This window comes from Dama dama, chromosome 19 (genome assembly GCF_033118175.1).
Source record: "Dama dama isolate Ldn47 chromosome 19, ASM3311817v1, whole genome shotgun sequence".
Lineage (NCBI taxonomy): Eukaryota > Metazoa > Chordata > Mammalia > Artiodactyla > Cervidae > Dama > Dama dama.
Window position 1 is genome coordinate 36,413,564 of NC_083699.1, and position 15,226 is coordinate 36,428,789.

Below are 15,226 nucleotides of genomic sequence, written 5' to 3' on the forward strand. Positions count from 1 at the left end.
ATGGAGGACCACAATGTTTAATGTGCTGGGAGCTGGTGATAAAGAACCCGCCTGCCGAAGCAGGACACAGGTGACGCAGGTTCGATCCCTGGGTGTGGAAGATCCCCTGAAGGAGGGCATGGCAACCAATCCAGTACTCTTGCCTGGAGAATTCCCATGGACAGAGAAGCCTGGAAGGTTACAGTCTATAGGGTCGCAAAGAATTGGACACGACTGAAGTGATTTAGCACGCAAGCACGGAGTGGAGATTACACATCGAGAGCCGCTTCGCAGAGAGTACGAGTCTCATTATCCCCTAAGAACATCAGTTTGCTAGGGAACAAATGATGGCGGCAACACTTGCACCCCATAAAACCCCTCCTCGCCGCCCGGGTGGCTCAACTGGCCGCCACCCGCTCCGCTGGGCCCTACTCCTCTCTGCCTCTCAGCTCATCCCTTAGGCAGACCTAGGGGAGACGCATGCGCATTCTTCTGCCCTCGGCCCCTCCCTCCCTCCTTTCGCTGCTCCTTCACATTTCGAGTGCTGGATCTTTTTGTCCCTTACTGCGTGCCGTGTCAGTTTCCGTGCGGAAGTGGTGGCCGTGAGAGAAGATGGCGGCCACTGTGGTGGCGCCGCCTGATGCCTTGGCCATTCGGGTCAACAAGCGCGGCGGCGGCGGACCGGGAGGCGGTGGCGGCAGCGGCAGCGGTGGGGCAGCCAGAGGGGCGGAGGAGGAACCGCCGCCTCCCCTACAAGCAGTTCTGGTGGCCGACAGCTTCAACCGCCGCTTCTTCCCCATCTCCAAGGATCAGCCTCGGGTGAGGACGCGCTCGAGAGCTGCCGGAGGGCCTTGAGGTGGCAGGGCTAGAGCAAGTTATACTTTCAGCTGTGTGGTGAGGCGGCCTCTGGAAAGACTTGTTCCTACTCTCTTTCCCAGAAATCGGGTTTACCTGGTTAGGAGGAAGGCGGAGAGACCGTCAAAAGCCTTGATGACTGCCTGACCAAGTGAGTGGCTGGCAGATTGGGGCACGCGTAGTGCTGTTCGCCTCCAGGTTTGGGAGGCCCGCAGGACTAACCTCGGACCAATGCTTGTGAGAAGCCTTCACACGAGGATTCAGTGCCTCAAGAGGAGGCTGCGCCGCTTTTATGCAGAGGAAAAAAGAGATTCTTAGGTGAAAGAGAATGTCACCTTCTTTTGCCTCCAAAAGGGAGGTCCTGTGCCTTAAAAAGGAGCAGACTGGTCTGATCCCCATAGTAACAGCTGTTTTGGATCTTGTACAGTGTGCTTTTTTTCTTTCCGGGTTTTGATGACAGTCAGTGCCATCTGTCACAAGGAGAACAGAACGGGTTCAGTGGCTGGTTGCCAGAATCCCCTGTATTGTCTAGACACTGGGTAATTGGACTGAGCTGCTCCTAGTGATTGCTGGGTTCCTCAGCAGTCCCCATTTCAAAGAAAAGGACTTACATTCGGTTCAGTGAAAACCGTCTTTGACTCCCCACCCCACCTCCAAATAGTCTAACTGGCTATTTGTTTTGGGCAGTTGATTGGGATGGCTGGCCCCTGGCTGTTAGAAAGAGATCAAGGAAGGAAATCTTACAGGGAAAAAGGCCTTAGTGGTGTTTTAAGTTTCTGGAGGTATGACTGATTTCTAGTATTAGAAATCAGAGTTGTCTGTTCTGTATCAGCTCTGTCTGATGCTAAGCAAGTAGATCCCATGCTTTCTGTATCCAGATTGCAACACATTAGACTCATGTTTGGGCTTCCCGAATAGCTCAGCTGGTAAAGAATCTGCCTGCAATGCAGGAGATCTCGGTTTCATTCCTGGGTGGGGAAATTCCCCTGGATAAGGGATATGCTACCCACTCCCTTGGGTATGTATTCTTGGACTTCCCTGGTGGCTCAGATGGTAAAGAATCTGCCTGCAATGTGGGAGACCTGCGTTCGATCCCTGGGTTGTAAAGATTCCCTAGAGGAGGGCATGGTAACCCATTCCCAGTTTTCTTGCCTGGAGAATCCCCTTGGCCAGAGGAGCCTGGTGGGCTGCAGTCCATGGGGTTGCAAAGAGTTGGACATTGGACATGACTGAACAACTAAGCACTGCAGACTCATGTTTAGAGCATGCCATGAACATCAAAGGCAGGAGCCTGATTACTTTTAAATAGGGAAGATGAAACTAGTGTTTGAAAATTCTGACAGAGGAGTGAAATTGTGGTTGAAGTGGGAGAAAGAATGGTTCTCAGAGGATCCTCACAGAAAACAAGTCTTCAGACTTTTTTTTGTCTCTTACCCTCCAGGTCCTCTTGCCCCTGGCCAATGTGGCACTAATTGACTACACTCTGGAATTTCTGACTGCCACAGGCGTACAGGAAACCTTTGTCTTTTGTTGCTGGAAAGCTGCTCAAATCAAGGAACATTTACTGTAAGGCTCTGCAACTTTTCTTTCCATGTTTCACCATTTTTCCCTGGTTTCCTTAGAATGAATGTAACTAAGGGGAAATCATGAGGGAGAAAAATGTGTCTATTTGTATCCCATCATAAGGTCTAAGGGCATTCTCTTCACTTAGGAGGTGAGCAGCTGAAACTGTGACAAAGATTAAAGAACAGCATTTGAATTTTTTCTGAATCTCATAAAGTTTAGTCCCAGTGAGTTTTGCTTTTTATTTGGTGGCTCCAATATGCCAGTTACAAGAGTAACATCTTTGTTTTTCCACTGAGCTTCTAAATGTTGAACTCTTCCTCATCTTTGTATTCCTGGTACCTAGCTTAGTACCAAGCACATAGTAAACACTTAACAAATGTTGAGTGAAATCTTCTTGAAAAAGAGTGACTCTCAGGATTTAGGGAAGCTTAGGAAATAAAGACTAGGATTAGCATGATCTCCATCAGACAGCTCCTGAATTTGATATGAGCTTTAAGACAAAAGTTTGTCCCTAGAATACTTCGAATAACCTAAGTCTCAGCTGCATTTTTAGTTCAAATCCATGTTTGGGGATGAGTCAGGGAATGGAGAGGAAATAGCCATGCTTCTCTAACCCATAAAACAAGATTGGTGACACTATACTGAAACCATTAATTATAGTTCATTAATCTCTTTGAAGTTGAGGACGCTGGCAGAAACTCCAAAAAATCACAGCAAAGGAGTGTGAATGTTGAATGGCAGGGGAATAGGGAAGCTCTGCATGATCTTTATGTTTGGTTTATTCATTCCCCTCACCCCTCCCTTCCCTTAGGAAATCCAAGTGGTGCCGCCCAACATCTCTCAATGTGGTTCGAATAATTACATCAGAGCTGTATAGATCACTGGGGGATGTTCTCCGTGATGTTGATGCTAAGGCCTTGGTGCGCTCTGACTTCCTTCTGGTGTATGGGGATGTCATCTCAAACATCAATATTACCAGAGCCCTGGAAGAACACAGGTCAGGATGGGAAAACAGTAGAGGTGGGGTTTGGGACCAACAGAGCCCTAGGACTGCTGTTTTACAGATCTCCTTTCTGTCCTTTATAGGTTAAGGCGGAAGCTAGAAAAAAATGTATCTGTGATGACGATGATCTTCAAGGAGTCATCCCCCAGCCACCCAACTCGTTGTCAGGAGGACAACGTGGTAGTGGCTGTGGATAGTGCCACAAATCAGGTGCTCCATTTCCAGAAGACCCAAGGCCTCCGACGTTTTTCTTTCCCTTTGGTATGTGGTTATCTGGGGTCCTTGAAGTGGGAAGGTGACAAGCTTCAGCAGGAGAGATGAGTTAAAGTCCTTGTAACTTCTCCCCACAGAGCTTGTTCCAGGGCAGTGGAGATGGAGTGGAGATTCGCTATGATTTACTTGATTGTCATATCAGCATCTGCTCTCCTCAGGTGAGCTCCTCAGAGCAAAGGCTGCATATCCACAGAGTAAAACTCCGAGGGTATATTACCACCCCCTTAAGTGGCGAAGGTATATTTCTTCTCCCTCTCTCTCTTATCTGCTCTATAGCAAAGAGGTGTTGTCATCTTGACCCCAATAGCTCATTGGCAGACTTTTTTGGGATTCTGGCCCATGTCCTGCTGTCATAGTATCTGCTATGTCTCCAGGGGGCTATGTTTGCTTCCAGAGAGTAGTACTTAACCTTAGCCCCCTCTGACTTCTCCACACAGGTTGCTCAGCTATTTACAGACAACTTCGACTACCAAACACGAGATGACTTTGTGCGAGGCCTGTTAGTAAATGAGGAGGTAATAAAAGGCTCCCAGTGCCTTTTTAGAAGAGGGCTGTAACATTATCTCGCGCTGATAACTTTTGGTTTCCCCACCCCCCCTCTTTTTTCCTCTCTTTCTTCATTTGCTTTTTTATTTTAACCAACTTCAGGGACAGTAGACCCTACTGACACACAAAAGCAGCAGATTCATTTTTTGTTTTTGGCAGATCCCCAATACCATCTGACCACCAGTGATGTGTTAAAAAAAATCTCAAAATCAACAAATTGATTGCTAAAAACATGACTATCCACCATTACACATAATGTGAAAGTTTGTTTTCCCTTGGGTAGGTGGGGGGACTTTTGGTCTCGCCTTATATTTTATTGAGCTGGAAGGAAAATAGCTGGAGGTGAGAGGGAAGCAGTACAGAGAAAAGTCTCAGGCCACTTGGCTGTGACACTAAGAAGCAGTGGGGAGTTTCAGGAAGTTAGAAGAGAATTATACTGGGGGATGTTCTTTCTGTCTTGCTTGCTTGGGTGACCTCTCTTTTTTTCCCTGCACTTAGATCTTAGGAAACCAGATCCACATGCATGTGACAACTAAGGAATATGGTGCCCGGGTCTCCAACCTACACATGTATGCTGCTGTCTGTGCGGATGTCATCCGCCGATGGGTCTACCCTCTCACCCCAGAGGCTAACTTCACTGACAGCACAGCCCAGAGCTGCACTCACTCCCGACATAACATCTACCGAGGGTCTGAGGTCAGCCTGGGCCATGGCAGCATCCTGGAGGAAAATGTGCTCTTAGGCTCTGGCACTGTCATTGGCAGCAATTGCTCCATCACTAACAGTGTCATTGGCCCTGGCTGTCACATTGGTGAGTATAGGTAGGGAGGTCAAGCTGGTCATCCTAGGAACAGGAACTTGGGGGAACCCCATGAGTCCAGAAAAGGATACAGAGGGATAGTCCCTGAGAATAAGGAACTAGAATGGCTGCCTTAATAAAGGAAGGAACAGGGATGTAAAAATAGTGATACTTTTAATCTGTGGTCTGTGAGCCTATTATTGGGTGACTCTTCACATTCCAGGGTACCCTGTATTCACATTCAGGACCAACTGGGATAATTAACATGCAATAACACCTGTTTAGTACATTGCAGTTTACAAAGGGCTTCTGCGTACTTTATTTCATTTAATCCTCACAAAAACCTTATGAGGTAGGTATTATTTATAGATAAGTTTTAGAGATAATCAAAAAGGCTAAAAGTGGTTGTCCTCCCCCAAGGTCATGGCTCATAAGACGCAATGCAGAGACTTGATTCCAAGTCTAGTGTTCTTTATACTCTTAATAACTCACTTTAGCTATAAGAAAGTGATCCTTCTAATGGAACTACCCCATTAAGAGCACAATAAGATTCTGACTTTAAAATGTACCAGAAGAGGTAGAATAATTTGGTTCTACTTTTAGACATGAGTGTGATTCTAATAAGGTTCTTGAGTTCAAGGGATCTCCAGAAATCTTAAAGGTTCTCGGGTTCTTAAGTCCAGTATATAGTCAAATTGTTGTAAACCTGGTGGAAGATAGTCAGGCTGAGCAATGTTCCAGGTCTCTGGCCTGAGCTTAGAGAGGGAGAGGGAATATATGGTGATTTGGGGATGGAGTAGTAGAGCTGGATGGGAGCTCTGCTGGTGTCAGTCAGCCCCATTCTCCACAAATGGTCTGAGAAGTGGTCTGGTCTGTAATTGGAGCCGTGGGTGACCAGGAGTCTTTCCTATCCTGAGCCAGGTGATAATGTGGTGCTGGACCAGGCCTTCCTATGGCAGGGTGTCCGAGTGGCTGCTAGAGCACAGATTCATCAGTCTCTGCTCTGTGACAATGCTGAGGTCAAGGAAAATGTTACACTGAAGCCTCGCTGTGTCCTCACTTCCCAGGTAAGACCTGCTCCACATGGCACATAGGCCATGAGCTGAGTGGTGGTTATGCTGAGCCAGAAAGTGCCTATGTCCACCAAATCCAGCCTGAATTGAAATTCCCAATCCAGTGGTTTCATTTGCTTTCTACTTGGCTAGGTAAAGTCACTCTCCTTTGCTGGGAGTACTTTTCCCACACATTAATGGATCTGTGCCACCCATTCCTTATTTCTCCTCCAGGTGGTAGTAGGCCCAGATATCACGCTGCCTGAGGGCTCGGTGATCTCTTTGCACCCTCCAGATGCAGAGGATGATGAGGATGATGGTCAGTTCAGTGATGATTCTGGGGCTGACCAAGAAAAGGAGAAAATGAAGCTGAAAGGTGTGAGACTCAGCAGGTGTGGGGCATCTATGTGTCTCTGCCCCATAGAAATACCAGTGTTTCCTCCTAAGGGGTTGGTGCTTCTCTTGGGCCCTTGCTAAAGATCAGTGTCTTTTCCAGGTTACAATCCAGCAGAAGTCGGAGTTGCAGGCCAGGGCTACCTCTGGAAAGCTGCAGACATGAACATGGAGGAAGAGGAGGAACTACGGCAGAATCTATGGGGTGAGCTAGGCCTCATTCCTGCCACCCACCATCTAAATCAGATTATCTTGAGGGAGTTTAAACACTTCAGAATCAGACTGGCAGTGGTTTAGTCCCTAAGTCGTGTCTGACTCTTATGGCCCCATGGACTGTAGCCTGCCAGGCTTCTCTGTCCATAGGATTCTCCAGGCAAAAATACTGGAGGGAGTTGCCATTTTCTTCACCAGGGGATCAGAATCAGACTGCTTGTTCATTAATGTATTCATGCAGACAGAGCAGATATATTGCTCTCTGTCAGTGGCTCTCTCGTTTTCTTTTTTCTCACCCCTTCTGGACTCCCAGGACTCAAAATCAACATGGAAGAAGAGAGTGAAACTGAAAGTGAGCGAAGTATGGATTCTGAAGAACTAGACAGCCGGGCAGGCTCCCCACAGATGGATGACATCAAAGGTATGTGGCCAGGGGAGCAGTGTCTGGGACAAAAGAGGAAAACCTCCGGTTTGGTTGGGCATAAAGTGAGGACTGGATGACTTAAAGCATCCTGGAGTAATATCGGCCCATGAACTTACTCTTGCTTTGATTTCAGTGTTTCAGAATGAAGTCCTGGGAACACTACAGCGGGGCAAGGAGGAGAACATTTCTTGTGACAATCTAGTCCTAGAGATAAACTCTCTCAAGTAAGAGCAGCCCCTCCCTGTTCTCATCACCTCGGGGTAATCCACTCGGGGTAATCCCAGGTGGTGGAGGTTCTCTCCTGATTCTTCCCCAAATAGGAATGTGTTCCTTGACATCCCAACTGGACAAGGCTGGTCGCATTTGAAACAGGGAGAACATTATTCTAGCCTCAGCATAGACTTCTTCCTTCCAAAATCCTCCCTTTCCATGTTGCATCTGACTTCCTCTTCCTCAATGTCCTGCCAAAGTCATAGTCCTACAGTATGCTGAAAGGGCCAGTGAAGGCCCTGGTGTCACCCCAGTCTCCCCACAGGTATGCCTACAACATAAGCCTGAAGGAAGTGATGCAAGTACTGAGCCATGTGGTCCTGGAGTTCCCACTGCAACAAATGGATTCCCCACTAGACCCAAACCGCTATTGCGCCCTGTTGATTCCCGTAAGCAAAGATTGAGGCTGGGTACAAGGGGTTGAGTGGAGACAGGAATACATTTTGGGGGCTTGACTTTAAGGGAAATCAGGAATAGAAGGTCTTATGGGATATATGTTATTTATGGTTCCTTTCTCCTTGCCTCTGGACACAGATTGGGTTCTAGAGCAGGTTTGGCTGTTCAGGGGAATCAAGTTAGTTTCAGTAATGAGTGGCCTTTGAGATTCCAGTATTTAGGTGGTGCTAGACCCCAAAGGCACACCCAGAATGGACTGGATTGTCCTGCTGTCTGACTGAAAATGATCTGACCCAGAATAAGGTGAACGTTTAGACTGGGAACAGATATTTTGAGGCAGCCTGCAGTATCTGACCCCCTTCACCTTCCCTTGGAAATTTCTTTTTCCCCAGTCCTGCCAGCAGCTCCCAGATGCCTCTGACATAATTCCACAGAGCCTGTATAATCTCTCTCGTCTTTTTTAATTTTTAATTTTGTGATTTGCGGGATCTCAGTTCCATGATCAGGGATTGAACCCAGGTCATGGCAGCGAAAGTGCCAAATCCTAACCACTAGACCAGGCAACCACCTCTTGTCTTGAAAGACCCATGTTATCATTATTGATTCTCTTTATTGTCCAGGTCTAGGTGCATGCTCAGGAGTTTATTGCAGCTTCTCCTCTTTCCCACAGTTGGTCAAGGCCTGGAGCCCTGTCTTTAGGAACTACATAAAGCGCGCCGCTGATCATTTGGAATCTTTGGCAGCCATTGAGGACTTCTTTTTGGAGCATGAAGCTCTTAGCACTTCCATGGCCAAGGTGAATACCACCCCAAGCCACATAGTCCTGCATTTACTTTGAAACAGGCTTTGGTGACCTCCATGGAGACACAGGAGAGACTGACATGAATCCATATGGAGTTTGGTTAATAGCTTCATCCACCTGTAGTGTTGTGCTCATGCTGGGATAGTACAGCTTGGAGCCAAGCTAGTAAGGCAGTCATTTGGAGGTTGTCCTGGGAATGTGTGGAGCACTGTCCAACAATGGTTACAGAAGTCAGACCTGTCCCAGTATCAGAGTGAACAGCTCACTCTTGTCTATTTTGGAGGAGACTACACAGTGTGTAGGAGGCAGGTGAGGGCCTGGTAGGAAGGCACCTCTGGTAGGATTATCTTATTGCCTCTTCCTCTGTTATCCATTGTATCTTCAACCCTGCAAGGCCCCTGAGACCTCCTCTGCTGGCCTTCTGTAGGTACTGATGGCTTTCTACCAACTGGAGATCCTGGCTGAGGAAACAATTCTGAGCTGGTTCACCCAAAGGGAGGTAACTGACAAAGGCCAGCAGTTGCGCAAGAACCAGCAGGTGAGTCAGGCTGCCCTCCTGTCACCGCAGTGGTTTTCTGGTTCCCTGGCTCCTGGCCTCAGACTCCAGGTGGTTGGTCCCTGGGCCTCTGGTTGTTTAACCACCAAGGAGAACAGGAGGGTTATGTGCGTCTCCCTCAGTAGCTCTCCACTCTGCTTCCTTACAGCTGCAGAGGTTCATCCAGTGGCTAAAAGAGGCAGAAGAGGAGTCATCTGAAGATGACTGAAGTCACACTGCCTGCTGCTGTGGGTGTTGTTGATTACCTTCAAGGTTTCTGGGCCAGGACAAGTGAGAGACTAGTTCAAAAGGATGAGTGACCACCATCTGAACTGAGGCTGGAGCAGAGGCTGGAACTACAGTATTCTTCCCACCATCAGCAACCATGTGCCTCCCATCTGACTGGGGAGTCGGGGTGAGGGAAGTTGGGCTGGATAACAGCTCTGCCTAAGGAGGAGCTAAGCAGGCCCTGCAGTTAGAGGAAGGCCAGAGGAACAGTTTTGTGCTCTGGTTTCCCCTCAGGGAATAGCAGAGAACAGTTGGCCCTCTCTGCTGCTTGTATTTGTTAATATTAAAAAAACAGAGAGAGGGGTATATTTGGTTTCTCTCCAACTCTGACTGATCAGCCATTGATGTAGGTGACCAAAGAGTTCTCAACCTCTGATGTGGTAGCCTTTCCTTAACCACCTGGTGGAGAGGGAGAAGAGGGGTGTTGTGGCCACTAGATGGTACTGTGGTGCCTCGCTAGCTGACTATTGCCATGGTCATGATAGTGGAGGGGCTAGATTCTTTTCCAGCCTTTGTGGACCAATTTGTGGTCCTGGAGTGGTGTGCCTGAACCAGGTTCCATAGAGAGTCCTAGTCCAAACACTCTTCTTCAGAGGGTGATGATACCAACCATATGTAAAGTCCATTAACCACCTGCCAGTCCATCACATGCTCTGTCCAGTTAATCCAGTACCACTGTCAGGGAAACAGGGCTACCCTTCATCTTCAAAATAAGGGAATTTTCTCAAGATCTCATGAATCTTGGGGGATAAAACTAAGGACTTGAGCCTCGTCCAGAATTCTTTTTCGTTCACCATTTTCAGTGTCTCAGTGAAGGGAAATTCCCCCCAGATGCAAATACAACCTCAGGCCACCAATGGATATTCTTAAGAACAGAGGAGGAATCTGAAATGGGCAGTCCCCTAATACATGTTATTTTAGTTAATCTTCACATCAGCCCTATGAAGTAGGTCTTATCCCCATTTTCTGATGAGTCTAAAGTTCATAGAGGTCCCATAAGTAGTAATTGATAGAGCAAGGATTTGTTATTAGACTCTATAGCTGGAGTTTCTCAGGTTCCAATATTGTCTGCTTTAACTTGGACCGTGAGACATGCCCTTCTGTTTTATCTTGTTCAGTTCTTTGTTGCTTTCCTATAATCCTAACTCTGTTAACACTTAACTCTGGCAGATGTCTCTGGTAACAAGTGGCCCTCTTGGATATCAGATAAAATGGTTGCCTTTCTTCATTTCAATTGGGTAGAAAGGAGTAAGCTGAGGAAGAGGATACTGAACTGTGTTCAGGAGTGTGAAGGGGCATTACTCAGTGTTTCTGAAGAGGGGAAAACAGGGTGGTTAGGATTTGGCTTAAATTTATTTTCTTATTCAGTAAATCTCAGTTTCTTCTTTGTCAAATACAGGACCTAGTGACTAGAGAGCATGTGAAGGTTACAAATGAACCTCATAGGGGCAGTTAAGTACAAATAACTGTAGAATACCTCTAATTTATACCTAGTGGGTGGCAGAGATCAGAAGTGGCCTGTAGAACTTTTTAGAAGGAAGATATTCCTTCTAGTTTGGGTGCTTAGGGAGAAGGCTTATAGGATTGTGACACCTGAGTGGCCTTTAAAAAAAAAAGTAGAAGGGAACATTATAAGCAAAGCAAAGGGTTTCCACTTGAGTATGGCAGATTGAACACATGGGCTTGTTACTCCCTCCAAAACCCCTTTCAAATGTCAACAGAGGAATTCTTCGAAAAAAGCACGTGACTCTATGACAAGGAAAACAAGGTGGCAGCAATGAAGGAGAGACATCAACATTTGGGGAAAAAAGTAAATGGAAAGGTGGAAGGTAAGCTAACAGAGCAGAATGAGATGGACTCTACCTGCTGAGGTGGTCGTTAACAAGAGGCAAATCAGTGTGCCCTTCTGAACCCAGAAGAGGCTCAGGAGAGGGGGTACAGATTGGGGCTGAGAACTGGGGTTGGGGGGGAGGGGAATCTGAGATGTGTATGAGAAAAAGCCCCCCAGGTCCTTACTTTATCTGATCCAACCAAGTGATTACCCCTACTTCTCTGTGAGAAATGGGAACTTTAGTCTCTGGAGAAGTGGTGGGGAGGCAATTCAAAGAACTACTTATAAAGGTTTCCTAAATCCAAAGGTCATGAGTTTCTAGACTGATGAGAGTCAGTGAGTGCCCAGCATAGTCAACAAAAATAGCACCATGAAATCGCAGAACCTCAGGGAAAGTATAAACCTTTAGAACCTCTGGATTTAATAGGAGACATGGTGGGGATGAGAGTGAGGGGCTAGATTGAAAATGAGAGATAAAGTGAAAGTATATGAGTAGCAGGGCTCTGAAGGTGAGCACAATTGACATAGCCCCTAGGCTAAAACAATTACAGACAAAAGGCCCACAAATACACATTTCTGTTTCAAGAAAAAAAGAAATCCATCTTTCCCCCACTCATCACCCTACAGTGATGATGATACACTCATCACCCTGGTTATTTAATAAACCCTATACATCATGCGAAGAGTTGACTCATTGGAAAAGACCCAGATGCTGGGATGGATTGGGGCAGGAGGAGAAGGGGACAACAGGATGAGATGGCTGGATGGCATCACCAACTTGATGGGCATGAGTTTGAGTAAACTCGGAATTGGTGATGGACGGGGAGGCCTGGCATGATGCGATTCATGGGGTCGCAAAGAGTCGGACATGACTCAGCGACTGAACTGAACTGAACTGATACATGGACAGAACTTAGAATTAGTTTTTTAGTATTTCACTCTTAAATGTGAATAGACCATTAAGGGCCACCAGACATTTGAGGAACCTTGCAACATGAAAGATAGAGATCAAAACAAACAGAAAATTGAAACCAAGGAATTCACAAAGTAACTTTCTGAAAACTTAAGAGATGAAAATGTTATAATTCTCAAAGCTCAGGAAGATATTGTGTCTTTGAATAAATGGTATGAAAAGGAAAAGTTGGAGAACAAAAGAACTCTTGGAAATTAAAAAAATAGGTAAATGATTTTTTTCCTACTGGAAAACTGGAGGAGTACAAAACCAAATAGGAGGGAGATTATACTATGTCCATGCTTATATACTTACTAAACTTTTAATTGTGAATATTTTACCTGTATGATGAGATAGGGGAAAGGTTGGAAATAATGTTAAGAAATATTGCAAAAAGGTGAAATCATTTAAAAATAAAGTGGATGATAAAGGAGAAAAAAGGATCAATCCAGAAGGTGCAACATCTAGCAGGAGTTGCAGAAACAACAGGAAAAAAATGGTAGTGATGTTACTAAATAATTCAAGAAAGTATTGTTGAACTTCTAGTTGGGAAGTACTCACCCAATGCCTAGCACAGTGAGTAGCACCAAGGCATATCACCAAGAAATTTGAGAGCCCCCAGGGATAAAGAGAACTTCCTAAAGACTTGCAAAGAGAGTTAAAAACAAGTCCTGTACAAATTAAGAGATCAAACTGATCACTTAATAGCAACACTGGAAACTAGAAGACAATGGAATGACTCAGAATTCTGAAGGAAAATTATTAATACTTGCAATGCAGAATTATACTCTCATCTTTTCAAATTTCTCCCCAATTAAAAATTTTTTTTTCAAAACTTTTTATTGAAGTATAGATGGTTTACAATGTTGTGTTAGTTTCAGGTGTATAGCAAAGTCATTCAGTTTTATACATATTAATATATATATTTTTTCAGATTCTTTTCCATAATAGTTCACCCCAAATTTTTATCTCTCATGCTTTCAAGGGAAACTACCAAAGGATGTGTTTACTACTATCAAGGAGTAAATTGAGGAAACGGATCCAACACAGAGGAGAGGTAAAGAGAGTTCAGAGAAGGATGCAAAAAAGGATGAGAGCTGTTCACAAGCTGAGACAGCCAGCAGTGCGGACCAGAGCAATGGAATGGAAGGGTCCAGAAAAGAAAGCCGATGGGCTATCTAATACATTTAATTGAATTAGTAAAATATGAATTGAGAAGCTATTAGATTATGTGGAAAGACTTAATGATAAGTACACTATATAAAAAAGCAAATGAAAGAGCAAGGCAATGATTAATGCCAGGAAGAAGAGTTGGAAACATTTAAATGTCAATACTACGTACTATATATATTTTCTTAACCAAAATCCTAAGAGGTTAGGGGAGGTGGAGAAAAGGTAAATCCATCAATCAAAATTGGAAATCAACAAACAATATCTGGAATGCATAAATAAGGGCTTCCCTGGTGGTCCAGGGGTTAAGAATCCACCTGCCAATGCAGGGGACATGGATTCAATCTCTGGTCCAGGAAGATCCCACATGCCTTGGAGCAACTAAGCCCATGTGCCACAACTACTGAGCCCATGCCCCTCAACTAGAGAAAGCCTGCTCACAGCAATGAAGACCCAGCATAGTCATAAATAAATACATTAAAATTTTTGAAAGACCTATAGAATGTATAAATCAAGAAGTAATATGAGCTTTAAAAAATGTACACTGGGATGGGGGTGGGGAGGGAAATGAAACAGGACTGCTGTTAAAGGTTTTCTTAATATTTGTCTATGCGTGCCTATTACTTTGATAAAAATGTAAAGGGAAGGTGTGAAATGAAAATATATTCAGTGTGTGAGCAGGGGCTGACAAGTAGGTCGAACAGATTGTGAAGTCAGAACTTTATAGTCAGGATACAATGAAAAAAAGGCTATAGAGGTTAGATTATGGAGAGCTTTGAATATCATGCTAAGGATATTTGGGAAGTACTGCGAAATGTGGAGAGGTTTCTAAGATGAAGAGGTATCTGAAAAGTCCTTAATCTTGAAATGCTAATTTGGCAACAGTATGCAAAATGGCATGGGAGGAGCCCACACTTGTTTCTGTGGCCTAAAAGGACCTATGTGGTCTGGACCCAGCCTACCTAATTGACACTCATCTACCACCATCATTGTAGTCACAATGACTTTTTGTTCTTCAAATTTGGCAAGTTTATTCTTGCCTTAGCCCTTAGGCTTGGCTGTCCGTCTGCCTAGAATGCTCTTCCTCCAGACCAGACCTTCTTATAGCTGCTTCCTCACTAGTTCTAGGTCTTCAGGCAAATGGAAAAGGCCTTCTCTGACTGCCTATATTGCTGTTTCCCGTTACTATCACATCACTCCGTTTTACCCTTTTTCATAGCATTTGTCATTCTGAAGTTATTTATTTACAGCCTGTATGCTGCTACAATCCATGGGGTTGCAAAAAGTTAGACACCACTGAGCGACTGAACACTGTGCCTCCTTCCAAATGAGTGAAAAGTCTGAGAACAGCCTTATCTGCCTTGTTTTCCTCTCCCTTTCATGCAGTATGCCTTGCACATAGTAGGCACTCAGTATTTATTAAACAAGTTAAAAGCTTAGGCATGAGGAGATCTGTTAGAAACGATTATACTTAGCCCTGGCTTGAGACTTCATGTCCCAGTCAGGCAGACATCTTCATACTTAAGCTCATTCTGCATTCAATCCATTTATTAAATCACTACTTCACACTTAGGTACTGAGGTTACAAGAAGGAATCAGAACTTGATCTTGTTCTGTCCGTAAGGAGTTGTCGGGTAGACTCAATGACAGCAGCTATGCTTCTCAGCAAACCCTAAAAGGCCAGGTCGATGAGGTCTCTATCCTCCAGAAATACTTGGTCAGAACCTCTTCTCTGGGAAGCAAAGCAACCCCTGCATTAATGCCTCCCCAGCTGCAGAGGAGCAGCCGATCCCCTTGGGTCCAGAGCCAGGGTCTTGAAGAGTCCGGGAACCCGGCCATCCTGGAGCGATCTATCCATCCAGCCCCTGGGGGCGTAGGC

General features: G+C 45.4%; 1 protein-coding gene across 1 annotated transcript; it reads left to right on the top strand.

Annotated features, from left to right (window-relative positions):
* The first annotated feature begins 553 nt into the window (after positions 1 to 553).
* On the top strand, positions 554 to 9,700 carry EIF2B5 (eukaryotic translation initiation factor 2B subunit epsilon). The gene is made up of 16 exons (XM_061166694.1): positions 554 to 798; positions 2,276 to 2,400; positions 3,212 to 3,397; positions 3,487 to 3,664; positions 3,754 to 3,834; positions 4,114 to 4,191; positions 4,721 to 5,033; positions 5,943 to 6,088; positions 6,308 to 6,449; positions 6,570 to 6,671; positions 6,993 to 7,100; positions 7,237 to 7,327; positions 7,639 to 7,762; positions 8,440 to 8,565; positions 8,999 to 9,109; positions 9,276 to 9,700. Exons 1-16 carry the CDS (start codon positions 592 to 594, stop codon positions 9,333 to 9,335), a joined length of 2,178 nt encoding a protein of 725 aa, XP_061022677.1. The 5' UTR covers positions 554 to 591; the 3' UTR covers positions 9,336 to 9,700.
* The last annotated feature ends 5,526 nt before the right edge of the window (positions 9,701 to 15,226 follow it).

Bases quoted from the DNA above. Each gene is read 5' to 3' on its own strand.
- EIF2B5 (XM_061166694.1), top strand. From the start codon at position 592: ATGGCGGCCACTGTGGTGGCGCCGCCTGATGCCTTGGCCATTCGGGTC. The intron at 3,665-3,753 runs GTATGTGGTTAT...TTCTCCCCACAG, and splicing joins GACGTTTTTCTTTCCCTTTG to AGCTTGTTCCAGGGCAGTGG. The intron at 6,672-6,992 runs GTGAGCTAGGCC...CTGGACTCCCAG, and splicing joins ACTACGGCAGAATCTATGGG to GACTCAAAATCAACATGGAA.